This window comes from Acanthaster planci, linkage group LG05, assembly GCF_054643075.1.
Source record: "Acanthaster planci isolate LZ-2023a linkage group LG05, COTS_SCS, whole genome shotgun sequence".
Classification (NCBI taxonomy): domain Eukaryota; kingdom Metazoa; phylum Echinodermata; class Asteroidea; order Valvatida; family Acanthasteridae; genus Acanthaster; species Acanthaster planci.
The window spans coordinates 8641421-8667296 of NC_141781.1; the positions used below are offsets into that span (position 1 = coordinate 8641421).

General features: G+C 41.6%; 2 protein-coding genes across 4 annotated transcripts in view; one reads left to right on the plus strand and one right to left on the minus strand.

The window, feature by feature from the left end:
- Nucleotides 1-25876, minus strand: part of LOC110987507 (rRNA N(6)-adenosine-methyltransferase ZCCHC4-like) — a 73437-nt gene that overhangs the window by 16982 nt on the left and 30579 nt on the right. For 2 of the 3 annotated variants that reach the window (XM_087136729.1, XM_022250304.2), the window contains 7 exons: nucleotides 9324-9528; nucleotides 7244-7427; nucleotides 6119-6210; nucleotides 4821-4893; nucleotides 2801-3017; nucleotides 1823-1926; nucleotides 60-184 (listed from right to left, as the gene is read on the minus strand). In XM_087136729.1, the coding sequence (XP_086992855.1) occupies nucleotides 60-184; nucleotides 1823-1926; nucleotides 2801-3017; nucleotides 4821-4893; nucleotides 6119-6210; nucleotides 7244-7427; nucleotides 9324-9528 (1000 nt within the window). Of the gene's footprint in view, nucleotides 1-59; nucleotides 185-1822; nucleotides 1927-2800; nucleotides 3018-4820; nucleotides 4894-6118; nucleotides 6211-7243; nucleotides 7428-9323; nucleotides 9529-11951; nucleotides 12132-25876 lie in introns of those variants that run through there. The other variant, XM_022250298.2, reaches the window with a different exon arrangement.
- On the plus strand, nucleotides 15345-21021 carry LOC110987521 (uncharacterized). The gene has a single exon (XM_022250314.2). The coding sequence runs from the start codon at nucleotides 15801-15803 to the stop codon at nucleotides 16698-16700; it is 900 nt and encodes a 299-aa protein (XP_022106006.1). The 5' UTR covers nucleotides 15345-15800; the 3' UTR covers nucleotides 16701-21021.

Genomic DNA, 25876 nt, shown 5'->3' on the forward strand with positions numbered 1-25876 from the left:
CCTCAGCAGAAAGTTAATGATAATTCTAATTCAAACAGAAACAAAAATTACGCACTCACCGATAACCATAACTGGCAGGTAGAACAATTTTTGAAGGAGGGATGTTTGTGAAGATGCGAACAGGAGAGCCCTTTTTACAGGCTTTCTTGCTGTGCTGAAACAGGGGGTGGTTGTTATACTCAACCTAGGAAACAATTAAGAACATGTCCTGAACAATTTGCGTCAACATTAATAAAATAATATGCCAATTCATTTAGTAACATTACTAATGCACCCCTAAAGAATTTCTGACTGTTCATGTTTTATCTCTCTTTGATTTGTTTGCAAGCATTTTCAAGAACACTTCCTCTCGGATAATGGTCAGCATATATTCTTTACATGTTGCCCTTAACATCAACGCAGACTCAATGGCAAAATCACCAGATTGAGTAACATCTATCAAATTAACTCATAAGCTCTCAGCTTTTCTTACTGGCCGGATCCCCGAGTTCCATGCCTTAAATCCCCCACATCAAACAAGAGCTACTGAGGTGTACTCTCCTCAATCCTGCCAAATTTCCTGGCGGATTTAGGACTGATCTTGGCAAGAGTTTCAATTAAAATTGAAAAATATTTTCCACATGTACATGAGCAGCCCTGAACTCTACAGAGCTACGGCACTAATGCTACATATCAACAATAACAAACAATGTCTCTTTCTGGTTTAATAAACACCCGTCTATTTTTGTGTCTACAGAATGTTCATTCTAAGGTTAACAGTCTACATACATGTACATGTAGCATTTTGTGGCTGGAGTCATTTGCATTGTTTTTATGCACATTATTGTCAAGGGCATATATGTGACCTGTCACCACCAAATGAGCTGAAAGTTGGGATTTTCAAAAACTGAGATATTTGTATTTGGGAATTCAGCAGAAAAAGGGCTTTCCAACGGTGTAAATGGAACACTTACGGTAGAAGTACATGTACATTCATAAGGTGACAATGTGGCATGGCAGCTCTGCATCTTTGTTTCAGACATCGCTTTTCTTACCCGACAATAATAATGCTATCATCAAAATTGCTGAAAAAATGACCTTTTTAACCAGTTCCTGCCGGGGATTGAGGATCCAGACAAAGGGAGCAGGGCCTTGTAACAAAAGACTGTACTTGAAACAAAAGACCAGGCTGCTGGAAATCAGCTACATTTTTTCACTCTCAAAAGTGAAGATAATCCAGCCTTGTTTTGAAACAGTATACCACCGTTTGGGGCATTCAGAGCGAGCAGATTACCATCGGGGACAAAAGCGCTCCACCACCGCAGCGATAAGCCACACAGCACTGCAGCATGCTAATCTGGCCCCTATTGAAAAGAGGTCAACAGCACACTGAGCCAGGTTCGTGAACGAAAGAAAGTTATAGAACACCGCACAATCTGGGCTCTTTTTACAAGGCTGAAGGCCTGGCTGAAATACTCAGGCGTCAATAGATTTTGTCTGTCAGGCTAGAGGGGCCACCAGACAGTCCTTCACGTGTTTGTAAGTGTCCAGTAAATAAAGATAGGAATTTTAAAGAATTTTGAAAACAGAAAAAAATGATAAATATCCCGGCCAAGCATCATCAACATTGATAACTGCCCTGGCAGGAAGTGGTTAAATATACGATCCTATGAAATATTTGGAATTGCATAAGAGACCGGTTACTGTTTCCAACTATTAAAAAAATTGACCTCCAATTCACTATGACTTTGAACCCTCAAAATAAGAAACAACAGGTCACATACATGTATACCAGGGACGTTATTTTCCCTTTTTTTTACTCAGTAAGGAGAATGGTATTCACCTTGTAGTCAAGCATGACAAATGAGGGGAGGCCTGCCACAATCCTGTGCTCCAGAAAGTAAGGGAAAATCCACATGACTGGCAGTTCTTTTGACGAATCTGGCCCTGTGTTGAGAAATATTTCTTTGAAAACTGATGACATCATAATTTCTTTCCCCCCAGCCTCCATCAACCCTATGACAATTAAATTGCTTTTTCCCAGCCCTTCCCGAAATCCATCAATTCTCCCCCAAATCCAATCAAATCCCCTCAAAGATAGTATGGATTGGTTTTGCTTTGCACTGAAATAGCAGGTACACAAGGACATGTACATGCATAAGTATCATTTAAGGTAAGAAAGTTACTGTGAGTTGGGGATATTTGCCACTGTGAATTATAAATTAATTACTTTAGAACAATTCAGCACAGCCATGTTGAATTACATGAAGTTGTACAGTGTGACAAATAAACTAGGAAGTCTCTTTATAATTAAAAGGTTACAGGTTTTGATTGATGAGAAGTTCTCAGTGAACCCCGAGCTGGAGCAAGAGAGGGCACAACTTTCCCAGCAATGCAGGCAACCTTAGCACTATAAAGTGCACTTCACTGGTTCACAAACAACTTGGAAATGCTTGTGTTACGGTCGTATCGCTACCAACAAAATTAACATTCTTGACCAACGTTGGCCAATGAGGGAGTACTTCTGCTAGAGGCAGATAATCCATGTCTATGTTAATACCCATACACCTCACAAAGATTGCAAAGGACAGACACAAATGGCTTTCAAATATTACAGACAAATCAAATTTGAAAAATCCCTCCACAAATTTAAACATCGAAGTAAAATGAGAAACAAAACGTTTAACTTCAAAGCTTAACTTTAAATAATATTAAGCTGAATTAAGCCTGGGGAAATTCCAAATATGAAGGCAAAAACCTTCAATTTATTGGGGCTCAAGTGCCCTGCTAAAATAGCATTCAAACATCATGCAGCCCTTACCATGTGCACCTTCCTTCCACAGTGCCATCATCCTTTTCAACACCTCCACCAGAATTTCAACCCGCCCCCCAAATGGAGGGTCTGTGACCACTACCACATTGTTGCCACGGTTACAATGCAGGAACTCCCGACAGATACTCCTGCTTGGCTCCCCTTCAAAGAAGTGGTCGTTGAACATGTTGTAGCGACAGAACAGGCTCGGAGGGTAGAACTGGCCCTGGAGCACAACACATGCCACAGATACCGGCAAAAATTAAATATCAGGGTTTTTATAGTGACAATTTTACTGACAACTGACCTTCCACTGTACCCTATCCTAGCCCTGGCTCCCAACATACCAACATACACCCCTTCCCTCATCTCTCTTTTGTGAAAAATGAGAGGCTGGCAATAACCTATGCTCCTTTAAAAAATTACCAATAAAGTTTACGGTGGTTGAATCTGATGATCTTTACTTCCTTTTATATGCATACTGTAAGATCGGTTTCAATGTGACTTTAAGCAAAAAGTACATGTATTCGTAAATAAATGGAATCAGAAAATTGATTAAAATCTTGTAATAATCGTCAATGGCTGTATATTCACCACAGTTTCAGTAATTTGGCTAAGTCTATCAAAGTTCTGTCACAAGTGAATTCAATCGTATGGACATAAGTAAACAGAAGCAAGGATAACTATGACCAAAGAATATCACAGTTCATTTTGATAAGTGTATGACTTTGACTTGAGACTCAACCACCTCTGATGGACTTGGGAGACCTTGTCAGAGCTCAGGCCTTAATTATGACACATCTAAATGATTTTCCCAAAGTTGTTTGACCTTTACAGAAACTTGTTATATAACTGACAGCTATTCATTTAAACACTGGAAATTAAGCAAGAAAAATACAGTTTGTCTCTGGTCTGACTGATGTTCCTAAATTGATGCGGTGACGCCGCTCCTCCAGGGTCGGATTGTATGGACAATTGCAGACACGTTGTCGAGTCATGGGACTAGACCAGCTTCATTATGATTATAAGCTGACTACATACAACTTCGTATCCATAGTCTGCTATCATTGTTCAACATCAATCTCATCCATATGTATCGCCCTGAGTAAAAAATCTTGAGGCAGTGTGGCAATAGAGGGCACTGTAGCAGCTCTAGCAGAGAAAAAAAACTTGACGCCTATGCTTGAAATCGATGTGCACGCTGACCAAAGATTTTTTTTTGCCTTAACATACTACAGGTACACATTCGTCTGCAATGAAGTCAAGGATAACATGTACATGTGTACTGACAAAAGTTGAAAAGATATTATCTCAAAACAAGTCTGGCTTTGAAATCAGTAGAGGGCAGTATTCATCAAACACCATGTGAAATCTGCATCAAAGTACTCCCAGTTTACTCCCTAGACATTTTTGCCACGAATTTTAACCCTGAGTCAGGTGTTTTTGGACCATCTCACAGCAGCATGTAAATACTTTTATTATGAGCACATCTCTTAAGCACCAGTGCAATCTAACACAGTGTTTTGTTTGATGGTCATTTGTAGTTTATGGCCTTATTGTGCCGTGTGCATTGAGCATGTCATTGGGAAACTTCAAAGCTGACATTTTTGGCTGACCTGCCTCAGAAAAATTGTCATCTCAAGAGAATGGTATGTCTATTTTTTTCTATTTATAATTGATGTCAATATGATCATGAGACATTACTGGAATAGCTCCAGAACGTTCGGGACAGAAAAGAAAAAGCATTGTGATGATGGAAAAAAAACAGGGGGTAGATCTTCAGCCCCTCCCCCCATTTAATGACTTACGAATCTACCCAAATTCATCAGTGCACAATGTTCTTGCTATGTACTTAAGGGGGAATATACTTATTGTAAAGTAAGAATTCACTTGCTCTACCTTCCCTGGCCCTACAAAATCCTACTAAACCTTTTTTTTAGATTCTGAAGCATCTGGGCAGCTTCAGGCCATGTTATATCATTGCTTACCACAACTGTAAAAATAGATTTCTGAGTGTGTGCAGCCTTACGTATCTGTGATCTATATCCAGTAGAAGACTGTTCAGCCCCAATGACTGCCTTGTCTGAATCGCTTCATGTAATCTAAAAACAAAAGCAGAAAGAGGACTCCTTACACCATGCTCAACTTCTTTGGGACTGATGAAATGCATTTAAAATAAACAGTAAGCACGTATGTGTGGACAATAGGAACAATTCACAAGATGGTACGCCCACCAACATTTATCCCTGGAAAATTATTATCCTCAGAAGGCCTGTTTCTAGCTCAAGTGGTAGGTCAATATCAGTTACAACGCCTTGCAGTTGGTAGATATCCAGTGAGTGAGACCGCTGTCAACAAAAGACGAAATTGTGATATTGTGGTATCCCGTGTCATAAGGTAAGCCAGTTGCAAGACTCGACTGTGGAAATTGTGGCTGTGTGGACAAGACACAATGATTTAAAGCCATGCACAATCGCTGATTAACAACACTGACTTTTAACCACAACACAGTGCACACTTCCTCTGATTGAAGGCCTCTTTCCACTGATTTCAGGCCTCTAAAGATTGGTTCAGATTCAAATCGTTCTTACTTCTTGCACACAAAGTCTAAAAAGACCCAGAAGACCCTCACAACTCCTAACAGGACTTTCAAAATGAAGACCATGATCCATTACAAAGCTAGAAATGTGCCAAATGTGTTGGATGAGCCTTTGCAAAAGAAACAAGTTAGGGCAGATTTTAAAAATGAATTGAACAGGGCAGGACAGATTTACACAGACAGAGGCCTGCAAGTACTTCTACAGTGATGAGAATTTTAAATTACATGTATATATAAAGCAACAACTGAGAGAAACTTGCCTCTGGAAGGAGGGTGTTGCATACATGTAAGTCAGATCAAACAAACCAAATACTTTTGAAAAGTGCTTGTAAATAATATTCTCAGAAACTGATGTGAGGATAAAATTGTACACTACATTTTTGCACTTTCCTTAATATGGGTTTGCTTAAAGAGTTTGCACAGGCAACATTTATGTTTTTTATTGTGGCAAAGTGGAACCACTTCTGACGAAACCACCTGCTGGACTTTTTCAATTCATTACATTCTGATTGGAAAGCTGTGAACTTACTTAAAGGCAGCTACATTTAGCAGACAATGCTGAAGTGGTTTGTGCTGAGGCATAAGCCATACATGTGAGGTGCATACAGGCACGCGCATTTCTCTAGTAGGAACATGGATTTGGCCACCTCAGACATGTCTTCTAAATGCTAAGATCACTCTACAGTTTGATGAAATTGTAAACATTCAAAGATATCACATTTTAATACCTCGGCACTCCCACACACAGAACTCGGTCAAAGCCTAACTCCTTGACACTCGACACCAGGAATTCGGTAGCCTCCTGTGAAAACAGATATTGCTGAAAGACAAAATGTATCCGGTATTGTTAACGAACAAATTGGGTAGGGGGTGCACAGCACAAATCTAACCAGGGTCAAGATGGTGACGCAACAAGAACCGGAGTTTCAAGATGCACATGTACCTGTATTTTGCATCGAGGATTTTAATTACAGTTTTGGCCCTTAAGTGACATATATGATTGGTCGATGAATATTACCGAGTATACAGTATTTATAAAAACATATACGCTGGGTAAGGGCAAAACCTATAACTAACCCTAACCCTCCAATACCCTCCAAAATCCTTTTCTGCAAAGTGGAGGAATTTGGAGGATTCAGGATGTATGGCAAAAGTGCATGGCTGATTCTGAAGGATGCCATACGTGAAGATCGTGGATTAGACCTTATGTTGTTTCTGCTTAGTCAAGCACAATTTCAGCCCGACATTTCTTTTGAATCAACCGCACAGCTCAAGAGTGCCATTCGCACAGGAATTGCCAGAGGATTTTGAAGGATTCGGGCAGTTAGGCACACTTCCAAATGACATTTTCAAGAAGTTTTGGAGGATTTTAGCGGATTTGGGCTGAATGCAATTTTCTTATGTTGAAAATTGGAAGATTTCGGAGGATTCGGGATGGTTCTTAATAAAAGGACCTGGGGGGTAGGGTTAAAAAAGAAACAGAGTAATATAAAACAATAGGGCAATGAGGAACACACTACAAACAACATGTCCTCCCAAAAAACAGTTCCTGCCTGCTGAAGCGTTTCCAAAACATGGAAACATGCCTCAAAAAATGAATCTACCCTAGACACTACGCTATTCTTATCACAGTAGAGTGTGTTCCACTTCTCATTTGTGTCTACTTGATACATGGCCAGTGGCATGAATTTGTGCCGGAAATAGGGGGTATATACCCCCATGTACCAGTAGCTGGCAAGGAGGCAGATGGGCTGGGACACTGTAACTGGCTGTAATCCAGGAATGCCCTCCCATGATCACTCACAGGATCAAAGGATCCACAGAAGATTTCTGGACTCCAACTTTATACTCACCGCATTTGTCTTACTGTTCTCTAGAGGAACTAGCAGGTGGGATGGTTGTCTGAGCTCCTCGTCGGTCAGGCTGGATTTCACCGTGTGCTTGGCGTGTTCCCTGAATTCCCTTGGGTAGAGCAACAAGCTGCAGTCCACACAAAACCTCCTGTCCTTCCATTTCAAGTCCTTTGTGGCCTCCATCCTGAATGGAATAAAATCACATCTCCCTGGATAGAACAAGATCTTAATGAAGCTATCCTGCTGTGAATTGTCTGCACTGGAGAATTCTGCTAGAAGGGGCAAAGTTTAGGTTTTTTGTTGGCATGCCCAATTTTCAAGTTCCATTTGGACAACTAAAATCAAGGCACAGAGAGAAATATAAACGACATAAAGAAACTGTGACCAAGTCTTCTTGTTTCCAAGGATATGTTTGTTTGCTTAATGTCCAAATGATTCTAAATTATTCTAAGGATACTGTATGTTCGTTTGCTTAGCGTCCAAATGATTCTGAATTATTCCAAGGATATGCTTGTTTGCTTAGCGTCCAAATGATTCTGAATTATTGCTAATATCCATCTTCCCATCTTATCTTGGCCAGGCTTTCCCCATTCAGTACACCGAGCTGTATGTGCCTCTTCTACAACCCACAACCACAGTCTGGTTGGACAGCCTGCCTTTGGGCTCTTAGTCCCCACCTTGACCAAATCTCAAGCTCCCAAACTGTGTCTTATCACAGTCTCCAACAAGGCCAACTCTCAAACGACACATGGGCCATACGTCAGCCACCGTCTGTGCTGGTTTCAGACCCTATACAAGCCAAGTCACGCTCCCTGCCTGGGCCTCATCTCATCCCTAATTGAAAATGTTATGGAGCTACATGTAATAACAAATTCATGAGGTAGAACTCATATTACATTGTATCATGGGCAAATATCAAATGCTCCTTTGGCCTGTCACAGCTCAATACTAACTCAGAGATGCCAACTTTTCAAAATGAAAAAGTGTAATCCTATCACACTTCCAGTTCCGGTTCCCTGACCAATCCCAATTTTTTGGCGCAACCCCCCAAATTTTCATCGGCAAATTAGAAAAAAGTTTTTAAAAATCCTGTTGTCTTTTCTTTCAAAACAAACACCTGTCAACAACTTCTTTTCACTTCAAAACACTTGTAATTTACCTGACTAACACTGTAATAAATGTAATTAATAGTTGATTATATTTCCACATTAATTCTGCTAAGTTTTCACTTTTGTAGCAATTTTGGGCACTTTCTGTCCTATTCAATCAGCACAAAAAAACTGTCCAAAAATCCTTACCTACCTACCCTACTTAATCACAGGCAGAGCTATTTTTTCTTGGCCCTAACCAACGTGCTTCTCAGTGTCGTAAGATCCACTGTGGGCAATATTTATCATGTCACAGTTACATGCGTTGCAAAACACGTAAGCTTCTCCACGACAACATTTGTCGACAAGACTTTGCAATAAAGGTCCATTTTTGTGGCGTATTCGTCCCTGATCTTCAGCTCACTTGTTGCCACTGTGCAAAACAAATCCAGACCACCAAATATCCAAGAATCAAATCCTCGACAGTCCTCCACTCCGATCTGGTCAACCTTAGTACGATCATGACGTTCGACACACGTGTGTACGATATCGGTACATGTACCATGCATGGATGTACACAATCATGTTGCATATGAAGTGCAATCGAGCCTATTCGCCCCCTGTTCGTCATAGCGTTAATTAGGATGAATGGATGATTCAACAATGCTGGTTTCTACTGCTACTCATGCAGTTTGTATGCACACACTGCGGGATGTCAGCAACAAATTTCTGATGCGCGCTTAACGAGGCCGGCCGGCTCCCTGCTGGCTTACGTACAGTTTACAGACAACTGTATGGTTTTGTACCTTCGAGTTGGAAATTGTAAAAATCTTAGTCTGGCTCGTACAGTCATAAATGGACGAAACAAATCGTAAAAACTACACCTAAATCACACAAGTTAGCATCTGTGCACATAACAATCTCCATAGGTTCATTAGTCATATTTCACATTTCTTTTTTGAGGACAGGTTACAGAAAGGAAATGCATGTACCTTTTGTAAAAGTCCTCGTGGCTTTTCCATGGCTGTTGTGCTCTGTTATGCTCTTCTCTGACCTTTGACCTAGTCTCTGACACCCTCTCATCGGCTGACTGAAAGAAGCTGCAATCCTTCCTGTCCCGACATGCTGAGCATGCGTAGTACCGCTCTTTTGCATGATGACCTTTGGATGCGTAACGCTCAAAAAGGAGTGTTGGACCTGCATGCAAACAGAATGGTTCAAAACTTTGAAAATGCATCAATGCAGTGTCAAGCTTCATACCTAAGTAACTTGGTTTCACTCAGTGGTACAAAATGCTGAAGACAGAGCCTCCTTACTAAAGATCACATGGTGGTGTATGTTCTCGGTTTTCTGAAAGTTCCCCGTGCTTGAGAACAGGAAGTTTGTAAGCCTTTCCTTGAATCAAGGGTAAAATGCAGGCAAGGCAGTTGAAGACATGTCTTCAATTCTGAGGTGTCAGGTCTGCAGTCTCTGGACTCCATTCCTATGGTATATGTATATTATCATGTATCGTATCTTTTCAACAGCCAACCAGTGGGGGGGCACATCCCCCCCCACAAATTCCTAATGCCCCCAAGGTGCCCCCCACTGAAAAAAAACGGATGAATGGATACTGAACAAGGCAAACAAAAACTTGCCCCAAAAACCACACCACTGAAAGCTGGTGCCCCACCACTGAAAGCTGGTACCCCACCACTGAAAAGCTGGTACCCCACCACTGAAAGCTGGTGCCCCACCACTGAAAGCTGGTGCCTCCCATAAGGTGCCGGTGCCCCCTTTGTGCCCCCTGCTAGTAAAATCCTAGCTACGCCACTGCTGCCAACACATATTCTATCAACATTCTCCACTAAATGATGAAAATTGTGCCACTGTGTAAAAAGAAGACTGACTTGTGTTGACATGTTTTTCCCCCCAAAACAGGAGGCAATGTAAATAGCTCACCTAGAAATGGAAAACATGTAAATGTACATGTACAACAGAAATTTTTGCAATGTGTAATAACACGTACTGTATGTCAAAAATTAGGATTCAGGATTCAAGCATTTCATGAAAACAAAATTCTCTAACTTTTCCATGATGAATTTTCGAAATTCCAGGATGATTACCTCAACCTATTTCACTAAAAAGCCACCACTGCTAATTACATGTATTTATGCATCCCACTGCGTGGCATTCCTCCATAATATAAGTATAAATGTAGGGTGACAATATACATGTACAAGAAATTCCTATTCATAGTTGGCACTGGAATCAAGACAGTGCACAGGTCTTTGGCTTACAGGATTCAATCCCAGCGGTAGGCCTACACTTCTTGAAGTCTCAGTGTTTTAAGGCAGTAGAGGCTGGAACTAAAATTTTGCTGTATTGCGTCATGGAAACATGTGCAGTCAGGACTTTGGGGGACTTCAGAAACTTTACATTGACAAATCTTTGTCTGGTTCCATGCTTACATGTACTGTCACAGTGAATTCCCACCATTTCACAAACAGGATTCGAACCTACATGCACATGTAGTGCAATGTCAGACTTTTTTCCTTTCAAAAAATCTAGCCATGAATGACAAACAGCAAAGTGAAATCACCTGCAATTTAACTTGAGGGTTTCATAAATTTCAAAACTACAAAAGGATAATATAGCAACTTTCTGAGGATCAGGGGGTACAAAAATAGACCACTAACTCTGCAATTCCAGCTCATGCCACCGTGTTCTATCAGCAAGAGCAGATCGGGGGAAGGGAGATGAAATCTCTAGCTTTAGGACTTATAAATGGAATATACTTTTTTTTTAAAAGAATTTTTTTACAGTTATTATGCCCTAACTATAGCGTCTGTCCCAACTATAGGGCTGCAGTTGGGCTGACCCAACTGCTGTTGACCAATTTCTAGTTCAGAAAATCTCTTAGCCTTATCCAAATTTTATGCATCTCACGCTTGACACATGGCACTTCATGTATGACATTGGAAATAAAATGACTTTGGGCAGTTTGGCACATACATGTACTGAGCATACTGGACCACTGTATAGTAGTTGGGCCAGCCCAACCATAGCACTAGAAACAGCCATGAATTAGTTTGGGTGACATGCCCGAGGCCTGTGGCAGTAAGAAAAGATCAACCTACCATGCAAATATCCGGCAACCGCGCATACATGTACTGACCTATCGTATGGTCAGCATGGTCATCAGCAACCAAGAAAGGTTACAGATCCTACTAATGCCTTTCTTTTAATATTTTTAATTACTGTCTTAATTATGCTTAGTAATCATGGTAATAGCCTACGTACGTATACTAGACCTAAGTATGTTTTTGATGTAATGTCTGTGAATGTGGTAATTCATACACGTACATGTTGTAGTCTACATGTAGGTATTTATGTAAGCTGAGGTCCCTACTCCGAGTACTCGACAAGCATAGCATTTTAGGGACTCCAACTCTACCCTTATGTGAAAATAAAGTGAACCTAAACCTGAAAGCCAAACAAAACATGACCAGATAACCTACGGCACACCAACTCTGTGGGGTCCGACGTCCTCCCCGTGGGAGCGGAGCAGACGTGCGTCGGACCCAACAGTTCTAAGTGTAACGTTTATGCTACTGGTCATGGTGGTGACGAATACAAACCATGTGGACAATGCGGTGAATTACGTTCCAGACAGACGTCTACCCCTAGACTGCTGGAAGTGTTTGCTGCACACATTGTATATCTTGGAAGCCACAATTACAAAGCACAAGGGCACTTCTGAAGACACGTTTTCTTGAGACTGGGCACACATCCGTGGCATACATGCACAAGCGCCCTCAAGAGACTACCTTACCAAAGGATTGATCGCTAGACTTTTTCCAAGTCTCTCGTATTGTTTCGGTTCACATTGTTTAGGATGTTATGCGAGCCCCCAAAGGAGTGGTAATGCTCAATTATGGTGTACTATTAAGACCACACTTTACAGCATGGTGAGTGTTGTTTCAGATAGCATGGTGGTTGTTTTGCAACGCTAGCGTGGTATTAAGTGTTGTTTCGCAGCGCTGTTGTTTGAGTGCGCGTACGGTCCAGTATCGTGGACACTACATATCGCCTTTTTAAAAATCATTTTGGACATGGTCGGGCGATCGTAGAGTCAAAGTACCTTCCGTAGGCTTTCCGTCGTTTTCAAGTTCTTCTACAAGAGTAGACCATGATAGCTACACCGCGCCGACCAACAGACTGTTATGCGTGCAAGAAATCTGCAGAACTTCACGGATTGCTGCCTTTTCCGATTTCTTGCTGAAACATAATTTGATTGATTTTACATCTCATATCCACCCCGCCCCCAATTTAAAACTTAATGAAGGGCTGAGAACCCTAACTGTTTTTCATTTGTACTGAACTCATCATCAAACCAACATAAAAATAGCTCATGCATGACAAAACTGATGGGGGACAAAAATACTTGGAGAGGACAGAATAACCTGGAGGGGGAGTGATTACCGGACCGGGAGGGCACTTTCAGCCAGGTACCTCTGTCCCCTGATAGTTTTACGGGACAGATTTACCGTCTACAGCGGTGTGATTAGAGTTGTTTAGCGGCATACTGTGTTGTTTGGCAGCCGCTCCAACTTGAGCATGTTCCGCTAGACTACGCCCATCGACCGTATGTGTCATTGAGGAAGCTGACGAGCAGAGAGCACGCAACTTATGAATGCCCTGTTGTCCGGTCCCCTGACACAAGAGTTGGCCTCTCCATCCCAACTTATTCCTTGATCAACTGGTATAAGTAAATAGGTTTGTCTGATCAGCTGCTACTAGTGTTGTACTTACCAATAATGACGAAAGAAAAAAAGGCTGTCCCGACTCGACTCCGCCCTTTCACGCCTCAGGCTCGAGGCCACTCTCACTCTCTTAATTATAAATTGTGGAACAAAATAGCATCTTCCTTATAACGAAACGATACACCGTGGTTTCGTGAAATTCTGATATACATCACTACTAGAGAACGAAAGAAGGAAAGCCTTTTAAATTTTAACAAACTTATGAACACAGAAATTGTCATTCAACTATATTAAGCACAATTTAAAGAATGTAATTGAGGTGAGGCATGGTTAATTTGTTAATGTTTGCATTTTGGGTATTGTGGTCCGAACTCTGTAAGGCACTTTAATGACAGGGAGAGGGGAAACTTCCCCCTTCCTCGGGGGACATGTCGCTATTTTTTGTTTATTTGTTTACAGTGCCATTAAAATTAGAAACGTCGTATTATATTAGCACCTAAGCTTTCTTGTGGGTGGGACAGAAAAATTCTGTTATACGGATGGAAAACAGAATTCAGCACATGAGATCATTTTATAGGCTAGGGCCTAGGTATTTTCTTCTGCCAAGATTACTGCATTCAGCGATGGCTGAGTGCACGTATTCATATTTATGGTGGCGCCGTATTCCGCCGCTCTGAAGCTTACCTCCATCAATTCAGCTGAAAGGCAAAAAAGCTGCGTGCAGACAAAAGAATTGACTAGCTCAAATGCCTGAAACGATCATTAAATTCATGGTCTGTTGCTATTTTGCTGTTTTTTTTTCAATCACAAAGAACGTTGCAAAGTCAAATTCATTGCTATGAAGAGCCTCGTTGATACGACCTTTAGTTCAACAGTTGTGGAAGTCGACCCAAGCACGGGAGATGTAATGTTCGGGGTTTTTACATGGATAGGCCTATGCACCTAGAAATAAAAAAAACTCCCTACAGGCTCATTTCGCTTGGTCGTATCACAATCACAACAAATTTCAGTTTTCCGGCCATTGATTTTAAACTCGCACATCTCTTGAGTAAGTTTAAGCCAGCATACTGCATTTAATAAAGTGGCTTCTTGCTGGTGTCATGAACAGATCGAGTCGGTTGCATGTCCTACTAAAAGTATTAAAAAGTCAAGGAACCCGACTCCGGCTGGCACCCAGTCATGAAGACACGCTTGAATCCCTTCGAAAGTTTGACGAACTCTGTGTCCTACGGTCACTTGGCCGAACATTGATTGTAGATGCGTCAGACAAGGCGGATCGATATTGGAAGACTGCACAAGACAAAAATTTACATCTCAATAACGTAACAATTAAGTTATGCGCACCCTTCCAGGAAGTATAGCAGTTAAGAAATCAGTAATCTTAAGGTTGCTGTTACGCCCCAACTATAGCTTCTGTCCCAACTATACCGCTGCAGTTGTGCTGGCCCAACTATTGGTGTCAAATTTCTCAACTTCTCCAAATTTATGCAGTTCACTCCTGACATAATTCATCCAAAATATCAGTATCAAAACCTTTTTCTAAAAGCTGTAAAAAATGTCTTTGGCACATGCAATGGGACGTACATGCACACACTGAAATTAAAATTAACAATTTAACTGTCATTATCTGTGCTCTGGTTGGGCACTGCACCAATAGCCTTACTCAATGATCAGACCAAGTCGGAAAACACCAAGCACGCACTGACAGGAGACCTAAGTACAGACAATCGGTAGAATGTGCACAGACGCCTTCAGAGGGGCCTTGAAGGAAACCCCAAGTCTGTCCATGGAGGCAGTAATGACTCCCCGGGTCGTCAGCAACTTGATTGGTCGAGCACCATAATCTCTCCTTTTCAATGTTAATTCCTTACACTCGATTCAAGCCTGACTCACACCACCCACGATTAATTTTTCTACAACAATGCGTTCAAAACTCTGGTAAGTCTCAGCAATACCAGACAATATTTTGGGCTGAGATATTTCCGATTTAACTTCTACTTTGTTACTAGCTAAGATAATTTATATTGGGGGAGGCTTCTGTGGAGGACCAAAAAATCTACCACGCCGCACTGTATTTGTATATGTATTTATCAAAATGTTCCCCTTCAGATATTACATTTGAAAGCGTCCTTTGTGTAGAAATTTGTTTATCTCAAGACCATAAATAATGTCACTGTTAAATTGTCATGCCTTCATGAAAACAGATTAATCAGATGAAGTGAATCAGTCTTGGCAAGGAGCAGACTTGAATTGAGTCTACGTTGCTATTGGATTCGATAAATACGCCGTCTACTGTTACGCAACTGACCAGTGGATAGTGGTGCCGATGTATATGTTGAAAGTGTTTACTCACTTGTGACGTTTCACTAAGTCTTCTTTGTGCATTTCAATAGAATTTTTGTACAGCAGCGGAGAGACTACAATACAACCTATCGTACCATAAGACCAACGGGAGAGAGCTCGTGGTTGGACTTGCCTTATCTAATATTGTCGCGTCAATCCGATCCTGCACATTCGTATACCGTAACCGTACAGTGTGTGTTATCGGTTCTCGGCTTGGTTATGATATGGAATGTAGGTGTAGATATAGCATGCACGGGTACTGATTGCTGCATTATTACACAGGCCAGGGTGCTCTGAATACAGGTGGAATTTGAACTCAAAGTCGTTTGGCGTCCGTAGAGAGTCCGGCAATACGTACGTGCATCTGCCGTTTCATGCCAGATGGCAACGCAAGTGGACTCTCCAGTTAGGATGGCATGGGAAGAACTAGGCAGCGGCAAGCCCGCTGCAAAGGTGATGTTGTGGTCTGCTCCTCGCTCCCTTTCCACAGTTTTTGAAAGGTCCATCATCGCTTTGGGAACTTCTGATGTTTACAATGAGATGTACACAGCAGCTTATCTGTTTGGGCCGGAGCGACTTTGGCTTAAGAGACTTCCATCGCTCGCCCCGACCCTATCCCACGCCAAAGTGACCAAGAAACTCAACCAGGCAGCTCAGAAAACCCAGAACGCAAGTGTCCACTTTGCCAAAGATTTTGCCTTTGCAGTACAGGGCCATTTCGATGAACTGCCCGAGGACTTCGTTCACACATTTCTTATACGAAACCCAGTGAAGGTGTTCACCTCCTTAAAACCGAGACTAGAGGCGTCACGATTGTCCAAGATGGTCGTTGGCACAAGCATACTCGGCTGTATACCGGCCGAAGGGTACACCATTAAGGAACTTTATGATCTCTTCGAGTACATGGAACACAAGACCAGGAAAACGCCGATAGTTATCGATGCGGACGACCTTCTAAACGATCCTGAGGGGATGATGCAGCAGTACTGCTCGGCGACCGGCATCCCCTACGACGAGAAAATGATGCAGTGGAAGCCGGCGAAGCCCTCGGAACTCAGGTGGCATTGCCCCCGGGTGCTGCGGGCGTCCAATCTGTTCATGGGTTGGTACGACGCCGCACTCAGCAGCTCAGGATTTCGGAAGCCAACGCCAAAGAAAATCGACGTAAATGACCTGCCTGCCGAACTTCGAGAAGCCATTGAGTTCACTAGTCCATACTACCAAGCAATGTACAAGATGAGACTTCGCCCGGACAATTACAAGCAAGGGTCCACGGACTGAGAAGTAAGTTTTGCTGGTGGGCGCATGATTGCATGCATTATGATGAGTGTTTCAATTCGGCCGGAATTAAGTGTTTGGCGAGTTCATTCGTCTCTCAAACTGAGTCGGTGCAATCAATCCCGATAGCATTACATTTAATTGTCAAGCTTTTTTGTTATTTATGACTGAATAGTTATTGTAGAATTGGAAAGAGTTCCATATACAGACAACACTTATTTCCCTCAAAAATAATGTTATAACAACCATCAAAATTCATATGCCATAGAGAGTAAAATTTGGCTGAGAAACTTCTGAAGCATCTACTCATATGAAAAACCTTAAGTATTTTCTATTCTAAGTCCCATAGGTTTGTGCACAGGGCCTCAAATGTTGTCCGTCCGTTGTCTCTTTCCCTATTGTCGTTTCTTAATTCGAAATTAAATATCTTTTGTGTACAGTGCGAAGGTTTTACGTTATTGTGTCAGTATTACGGTATAATTATTAAAGATGAGTATAGCTGTAAACTGCTTTATTCAAATCAGTGAACGGCGCTCTTTTTGTGAAAAATGTTAGTGAAGAGAAGATGAATTATACCGTATTATCTTAATTCCTCACAGAGTAACATAACTATATATTTCTTTACTACTGATTCTGCTAAAGTTTAATTCTAAAAGGTAGTATGGGTGATATCAAGAAATGCTATTAAAATGGACGAGCTTCGCACGCGAAGAGATTCAGTCACTGCGTCAGATCATGGTGCGCTCTCACATAACAGGTCAACAATCCCCCGTCCTGTCCAAGGGCGCCGACCTGCAAAGTTCTTTCACAAAACTGCCCATTGTGGGCAGCGAAATACTACAATCAGTGGGGAGAAATGTACAGCATATCCCGTTCACACTGCGGCAGGAACTCTTGACCCCAGGTCATCAAGCAAACAAATTCCATCAATGAAAACTCGAAGAAATGAAATCATATGCGTCACAGAGAAATTGGGTGCATGGTGACCAGCGCCCTTGGAATGAAAGCTGGGTACAGGCAAAATCGCATGTAGCCCCTCTCAGTTGCAATTATAGCAATGTTGAAGCCGATGGACAATTTCGTGAATTTCACGTTGACGTCACGTGATCATGTGCAGACACTCATGCTTCTCTGGCGAAGGGGGCTTTTTTGACTTGGCTTTTCAACCAGTTCCCAATTTTAAAGTCCCCATGTTGAATGTCGTCAAGACTCACGAGAATCACATGAATAGACGTGGTGGTGTACCTGAAACTTTAAGTGACCTTTCATATCAATTTGTTCAAGCATCTTGATGAGATAGCAATATCAGGGGTATAAAAGTCTACTGCTCTGACATTGGGCATAAAGTCAAGGAAAATCGTTTGAAAATCCAACCACAAATAAGGCCGAGGTTGGATTCTGTCAAGGCAAAACGGGCCCGTAGAGGTTATTTATGGGTACAGAGACTGAACTGTGATCCTTATTTGTAATTAAATGTAATTTATGTTGTCAATCTAGAAAGAAGGTGCATCGGTACATTGATTCAAACGAAAGGTTAATTTGCCCGTCGTTCGAGTCAACAGGCTACAATGCAACCAGCACTTGTTATGTAGGTCCAGAAAGACGTGTTTTATTTATGTGTTGCTGAATTGTGAGTTCTTTGATTAAAGTACCAGCAAGAAAGCCAACAATTATCTGATGGCCTGTCTAGAACCGATGGAGATATGAACATGTACTGTTTTTGTACATTTATTTGCTGCGGTACGCTTTGAGCAGTCCAACGCTTTTAGGAACACACATGTAACAGATCAATGGTCCTCGTCAAAATTACATTGAAGTTCAGCCGTGCGCAAAATAAACAAAAATAAAACATCCCCTCAAATTTGTCGCCTGCCAGGTCACAACGTTATCAAAGCCAAAGTTAGTTTGATTTGAAGCTGTTTTGAAGGGCCTGACTGCTAAAAGTGCAAAGATCACCGGGACGGGGATTGCCGCGCCATTGCTGGTAACTTGGCTACCTTGAACGGACTCAAGGGAAGTTGATGGAGTCGGTTACCATAGTAGTCGTAAAATGTACATGCACGTGCTCTTTGGCTGTAGTTTAATCTGGTACCCTTGCACCTTGTCATTCTCCGAGTCTTGTAAACGGAACTGGGAAAATTCAAAATGAAAATGGCACAAGTTTAGACCCATGCAAGGTTTGCGTACGGTGGGGCACTGTACGTGTACACTGCCTGTAATGGCATTAGCACCGTATTTTAAATGCTTCTCAAGCTCACGATGAAATACATGTATGCTGTACGTGGACGCCACAAGCAATCATAAGCGGGTGCGGGAATTTCCCACTGACGTTTTCAAGTGTTTGCTTGACGTGAGCGTCCTCCCTCGTGGCAGACCAAAAAGCTAACAGGAAACTTCATTAAACAAGGTGGGCGATGGAACTGTCTCCCAGCGTTTAATGTATCAGCCATTGGAAACTCTAGTGGAGACTGTTGCAGATGTTTATCATTCAAAAACAAGTCGCAATTTAAAGTCTGAATTACAGCCGTCTTCATTCGCATTGGCCATACACAGGGAAACATCTCAAAGTTCCTGATGTAATGTTTTTCGGCTGCCATTGCTTCAGAAAGTCATCTGATAAGAGGACGTTTGATGGAAATAAATTATTCGCTCATAAGGTCGTAGGGCAGGGAATTTAGGCGATTGTATCACGCCGGTGTCGTACAAACAATATAAACACTTGCTCTCATGCCGCATACCTATGACACTAATTTTCCGTTTCCCGTCATTGCTCAACTACTGCCGGTGCAACTTCCCACAGTCCCGTTCTGCGCAAGCACCTCGGTATTGTTCGATCTGTCTGACATTTTTCTTTAACCTTATTGAGCATCTGGAACCCCTTCATGCAGGGTTATCGGCTCCTCTTTGTTGTGCACAGTTGAAGTTTGTTTGCCTTGTATTATCACGTCCGTCATTTTCACAATAACAAAAGGATAAGACCATTACTTATTCACTTCTTGGGTATTTCTCTCTGAGAACCAGTTATGTAGACAATTGTAATGTACATGTATGACTCAACCCCATTAGCCATTATAACAAAACTACCCATCTTTTGTAGTCCTCAACTGGTTCCCGGCCAATCCTGGCCAGATTGTATGATAGTTTATTCCTTTTGTATATTGAATCGCTTACGTGCAAATGATTCCTTTAACTTAAATTATGTGAAATGTCAAAACTGCATCACAACTGTACGTAACAATTACTGAATCGGTGCACTTGAGGGTAGTAAATAAATCGAGGACAAAATGTTCAGTTCATCGTCGGCAGGTGCCAGATTCTCCTCTTGTAAGGCTGGTGTGCAAAGGCACAAAGCGCGTGCGTTTTTGCATGCATGTTTCTGCTGCCCTGACACGGTATTAGGCTACTAGGCATATATGTTGAACTCACTGAGTACATGTAATAGGCATATTCCTTGTATTGGTGTATCATGTTGAGGATACACGGTGCTTGCTCTTTGCAAATGTTTCATGTTTTAACAGGGTTATACGAATAGCAGAGTACGTGTAATGTTTTTCTACGTCAGGTTATGTTTACAGGCGCACAATTGCAAGTAAATGTAGTGAATGTGTATGTTCTTTTTCGAGCTTCACAGAATTGCGCTAGATATATAGGCCATTGAGTTATGACATTTTCAAATCTGAATATTGAATGAATGGCCTTTATCGCTAGAGTTTTGGTAATGCTAGTGTGTCGAAGACGTGCAGTAAAAAATATGAATAAATTGCCGTTCGAAAGAATTCAGGATATGGCGAATGCCACTGACTTCACTTGGTACCGACTGTCATTTTCCATGTTGAAGAAATTTCTATCAGTGTATTTTCTTGTAAAAGTACGGTTTTGGTGTATTTCCTTCCAAATCGATGTTAATGCAAACGAATGAGAGGTACTTGTACCTAATAATGCACTCTATGTAATGCACATGTACTACTGACCGAAGTTCGACCGTTTAGTGATGACATTTCCGGATTGGAAACTGAATTAATGGTCCATAATTTTCAGCATTTTTTCACGTAATAAATTACGTTTTCTATTGTGTAGTGCGTGTATTAAGTGTGTGCTTGTTTAATTAAATTTAGATTCCGTAGCATGTGTAAACAAAGGGGGAGCGCATTATGTTAAATAATAAAAAGTACTGTACGTTTTGTTGTATACATGTTATAGTTTCCTATGGTTGAGTGCGCATGGCGGACATATATAAAGTCAAGAACTTTGCTTAAAAATGATGGAGTGAAAAATAGAGGTGGCACTCTGTTATCATTGAATAAAATTGGAAATGAAGAAGAAATCGGCGATTTGTTTCTGTCACCTTTTTTCCCCGTAAATAATAATCACACAGTGTGGCCAGTAATCATGAGCCGGGGGATAAGTTGCCCCTTCCCGCAGCATTATGCCATTTTTTAAGGAATAATATTGAAAACATTTAGAAACAGTACTACCATCGAGGGATTCGCAGATTCTTTGATGGGTGAAAAAATGGATGCATCGCTGACTTCATGTAACAGTGCTTTTCTTTCTGAACCGCAATAAGTCAAATCAAATTTAAAGAACCTTAATGTTTTTTTGAAAATCATTTAAGGGCTTACTGTCATCTACAGATGCTTGTCCGCGCCCTTTGTCATTCACGCGACCAGGAGTTCTGAGAATTATTCGGATTTTATCTCGAAAAGCAATTCTTAATATGCTTTATTATTCATCATGTAAGCATTACAGGTTTCCTAATTTTTTACTGTTTATTCCTTTTGAAAATCTTCTTGTACTTCCTCGCCACGTTAAAAGACTCGGTATTTTGAAACCACGAGTGCTAGTTTAGGCCCCCTATCAGTGAACTAAATATTTCAGTTCACAAATTATCTTCCTCCATAATGATTGTGAACGCACGTGCACGATGGATCAGACTGTAGCCATTCCCAGGCCTTTAATACACAGGGGAATAGGATACTTGGCAAAGATGAGAGTTTATAGATCCATTGAAGGGAAGCTCCGCCAACAGTTCTACGCGTGTCTACTCGAGGAAAATGAGCCCGATGTGGCGGTCTCAACTGTCTCCCAGTCTCAGCGGTCCCCCCCCCCCCCGACGTAGCCGGACATTTCAGCACGACACAAGCACGATCCCGTTGGTTTTCCGTGCTGAGATGTCCACATGACAGCAAGTTACTACGTGTATTATAAGCGGTACTGTTAGGCCTATGTACAGTACACGTCACGTACAACGTGAAGCATGCGTTGACTGCACTGCTCAGCACGCCACTTAAACGGACGACTTTCCCATTGTTGTGCGCCGAGATGACATGACGTATTTTTACCATAAGGGGGGCCGCTGAGACCGGGAGACAGCTGAGACCGCCACACCTAGATTTGCAGGCAGACTCACATTACATCGGTGTTGATTTTTTGACGGTCCTATGATAAACAGCACATTTCTATGCAATCGGACGGTGACAGAACATAAACGACAATGATCTCGGTCTGTTTCACTCTTAATTTTTTCATAATTTTCAAAAGGATGATATAAAAACAATTAACCTTCAAAAATGTTAAGTGTGCATCCCTAATTCTCTCTACTCGACCATTCTGATGCAATAAATACATTGTATACTTGAAAATTCTGATAGGCCATTATAATCTCTCTCTCTGTGCCGCAGAAGAGGGCGATTAATCCGTTCGATTAGACATTTCTTGTCCAGTTGTTGGTTTAAAATCTTATCAGCATGGTAACGTCGGATGTAGCTCACACAGTGGGGTCATGCAACTTTGTGCTTGCCAAAAGTTTGTTGACACGCACCGTACCACCCCGTACAGCCAAGTAATTGAGCAATTTTACCGGTGTAATACATTAAAACTGCCCACGGGTAAAGTCCAGAAGTACAACCGCCTCCTTCATTCAGGGATCTCCATCGCCGTTTTATAGAACATATGGGTCATCATCAGACGGCAGATTTGGAAGCTAGCCAGCACCAACAGGCCGTATTCGCGGCGTCCTCAATTTCAGTCGTATTCCTGAACGTGCAGTATAAATTTGAAACCGTAAATGGGATGGTACCAGGTGATTTGGGGGGTAAGAATGAAATCGAAGAATGTAGTCTAGTTCTTTGAATTTAACGTTTTCAAATAAATACTCTACGTTGGGGAATATGACTGAAATGGAGTCCCCACAAATAGGGCCCATTGCATTTCGCAGTGCTAGTGTTGTAGCCTAGTGCAGGTCTTTGAGCATTGAGGACACATTTGAGGGCGCCCTCCTGCAACTATACTGTTAGGGGGCGTCCTGTCATGTCAAAACACTCATATAGCGCATCCTTTAACAGAGTTATATTGCGACACCGTAATTTGTGCAACAGGTATTTCCGATCCTGAGCGAGTGCCGAACATCCGAACGAATTAAAGAGAACCAATTTTACGCATTACTCTCACGTACGGAGTGACTAAAACTGGAAAGCTTGCAAACCCAAGACTAAGCTAGGGGACTGATGTTCAACGAAAAGATTTTTCCCAAATTTTCATTTATATAGTCACAAAAATTCACAAGTCACAATCACATGGCAATCAGATTTCACCTTGCATTTTCAGCACTCAATCTGAAGCAAATGTTTCACCTGACCAGCCCAGGGTAAACATTCAGAGTAATGTTTATTATTTGTCGATTACAATGGTAGTTTCAAGCTCAATAGCATATCAGACTTCGATGGACCTGCCTAGACTACGGTAGTATAGAAAAAAGAGCTGTGTAAATGCCGCTTGTCGAATTTTCGCACGCAAGCTGACTTATCTCACAAATGAACACTATACAAATGCAGTGAAATGTTAAATCGGCGCTTCACATCACAAGGTGAACAGAAATCAATGGAACCAATGGCAGCTTGAATGCTTGGGAACATTAGAATGTGCCAACATCGATAATGATTAATCACCAAGGGACTTTTCATGCGTGTGTTATGTTGTGCATCCAGCCGTATTAGATTTAATGAGGGGGAAGAAGAGGTTGAAATCACTTCACCAAGTACCGCTTCAAATAACGCGTCTGACAGAAATACGGGACCCCCAAATAAGCTTTCATAAAGAAAAGTGATATATTACTCCCGGTTAGGAAAAAACAAGCAAGTTCTGAGCTGTTCAAGACGCACATCATTTCTTTTCAATTTTTACTAGGTAAACCAAAGATTTCTTTTATAAAATATATCCATCCTAAGATGACCACCCCTGAAAATAGTCATGAAGCCAGTCGCCACTTTGAAATTCGTAAAGTAATGCCTACCCTCCCTGCTAAACAGAACCATTGGAGGGCTTTGCAGGAGGGCTCTGTTTTGTCCATATCTCAGAAATGCTGAGCTGGCCATTCTTGTTCGAAACCTCGAAGTGTGGAATTCGAGTGTGTCATTGGGATTTGGCTGGCGACGGTCAGAAACTATTGGGGGGATATAGCTGCCCTGTAATCTTTATCCGTTGATCAACTCCGATCCGACAGGTACAATGTGAGAGGTCCCTGCACAAGGAAGTCCATTTAACAATACGGGGAACATTTCTGTGTCGGCCCCTTTCTGTTTTGTTTTGCTTTGCTTTACGTCGCATAGTTTGTGTGTGTGTGTGAGGTAAAGGATGGGATGTGTGCTTGCAAAAAAAAAAAAAAGAGAAAAGAAAAGGAACCAGTGTTGTATTCGAATCCATCACAACTTCACAAGTCCTTTCACAAGGCCAGTCATAAGTAATCAGAGAACAATGACAAATAATGCTTTTGTCACAGCCATTTTGAATAGCTTGTAAATTGGCTTCTGAATGAATGACTTGTGATGGACTTGTGATGGCCTTACAGGGACTTGTGATGGACTGAAACACTGAAAGGAACATGCCGTGACATTTCTCTCGGTTTCAAAGTTCACGACCTTGCACAACAAACAGGTTCTTATCACACAAAGATTAGTAGCGCTTTTCGAACAAAGCTGAATCATAACACTCTGACCGCGCTGAACCAAATAAATGCCACTAATCGTCGGTTTTGAAAGTTCACAGTGTGAACTTCCAAAACCGACGATTCCACAGATGTGAAATATGAAACAAGGCCCATTGATTCAGTCACGTTTTGTGCTGAAAAATCATGCCTGTAGAATTACGTAACATTGTCTCCGGTTGGGGGAAACAGATGGTGGCTGAGAGTCCCCCAGAATAGTACAAGCAAACACTGTCCATTTTAAACCATAAACTGTCCAGTGGTAAGTAGTGGCATAGATATCTGCTTGCTTGCCCTATGGTATTTAGTACCTGGTTTGAAAAGGACGTCTCTTGGCTAGCTTTCTGATGCTTTTTCATTTTATCTATTGCTTTTGGGCAATTTAGAGATATGCCCTTGATGCCACGTTCTCACTGAACATAATAGGCCCACAATTCTACTAGTACAATTTAACTATGCACACTACAGCCCCCTTTCACGTTCCTATGGTGTTCTATTCAGGCCACATTACGCTGCACAATGAGAGTTGCTTCACTGCACGGTAAGATTTCCTCTGCGCGATGAGAGTTTTTGTCAGCGCAATGAGTGTTGTTCAGCGGTGCGGTAAGTGCTGTTATGGTTCGTTGTACTACATTAATACGCGCCCATAGATAACGGCACAAAATCCAAGAGAAATTTCGCCCCTGTGGCCCCTAGGAAGATTATGGCCTCGTTGCTTACTAGAAATTCAACATTATGACCATTGGGACAAATTTGTTTTCAACTTCACGAAGTTTTTGTCTGGAAATTATATTCAGCGAGAGACAAAGAATTAAAAATGTTAGATATAAAGATTCAGGGCAGGCAGTGATATTAACCTGAAAATTAATTTAAATGATCTTAATGCACTTTTGATCCTAAACTTTTTCCTTTCTCTTTTTAATTTCAGTTTCTACCTAAATTAAAGACTACCGAAAAAATAGTTTCGTTACATTTAATATGTGTGGGAACACACAAAGTTACCTGAGCGTGATGCGGTTGAGATTACGAAAGTGTGTGTTCAATTTCTAACAAGATATTTCTATTCAGGTCAGTCAATTTTTCGATTTCTTTCAATTAATGTGCTGGTAAAATATTTCACTAAGGCATTTTTTGAGGTGATTTTTGAAAACATTCCCTACCCAAGGATTCCAGAAACAGTTACTTTTATAGGTCAACT

Bases quoted from the DNA above. Each gene is read 5' to 3' on its own strand.
- LOC110987521 (XM_022250314.2), top strand. From the start codon at position 15,801: ATGGCAACGCAAGTGGACTCTCCAGTTAGGATGGCATGGGAAGAACTA.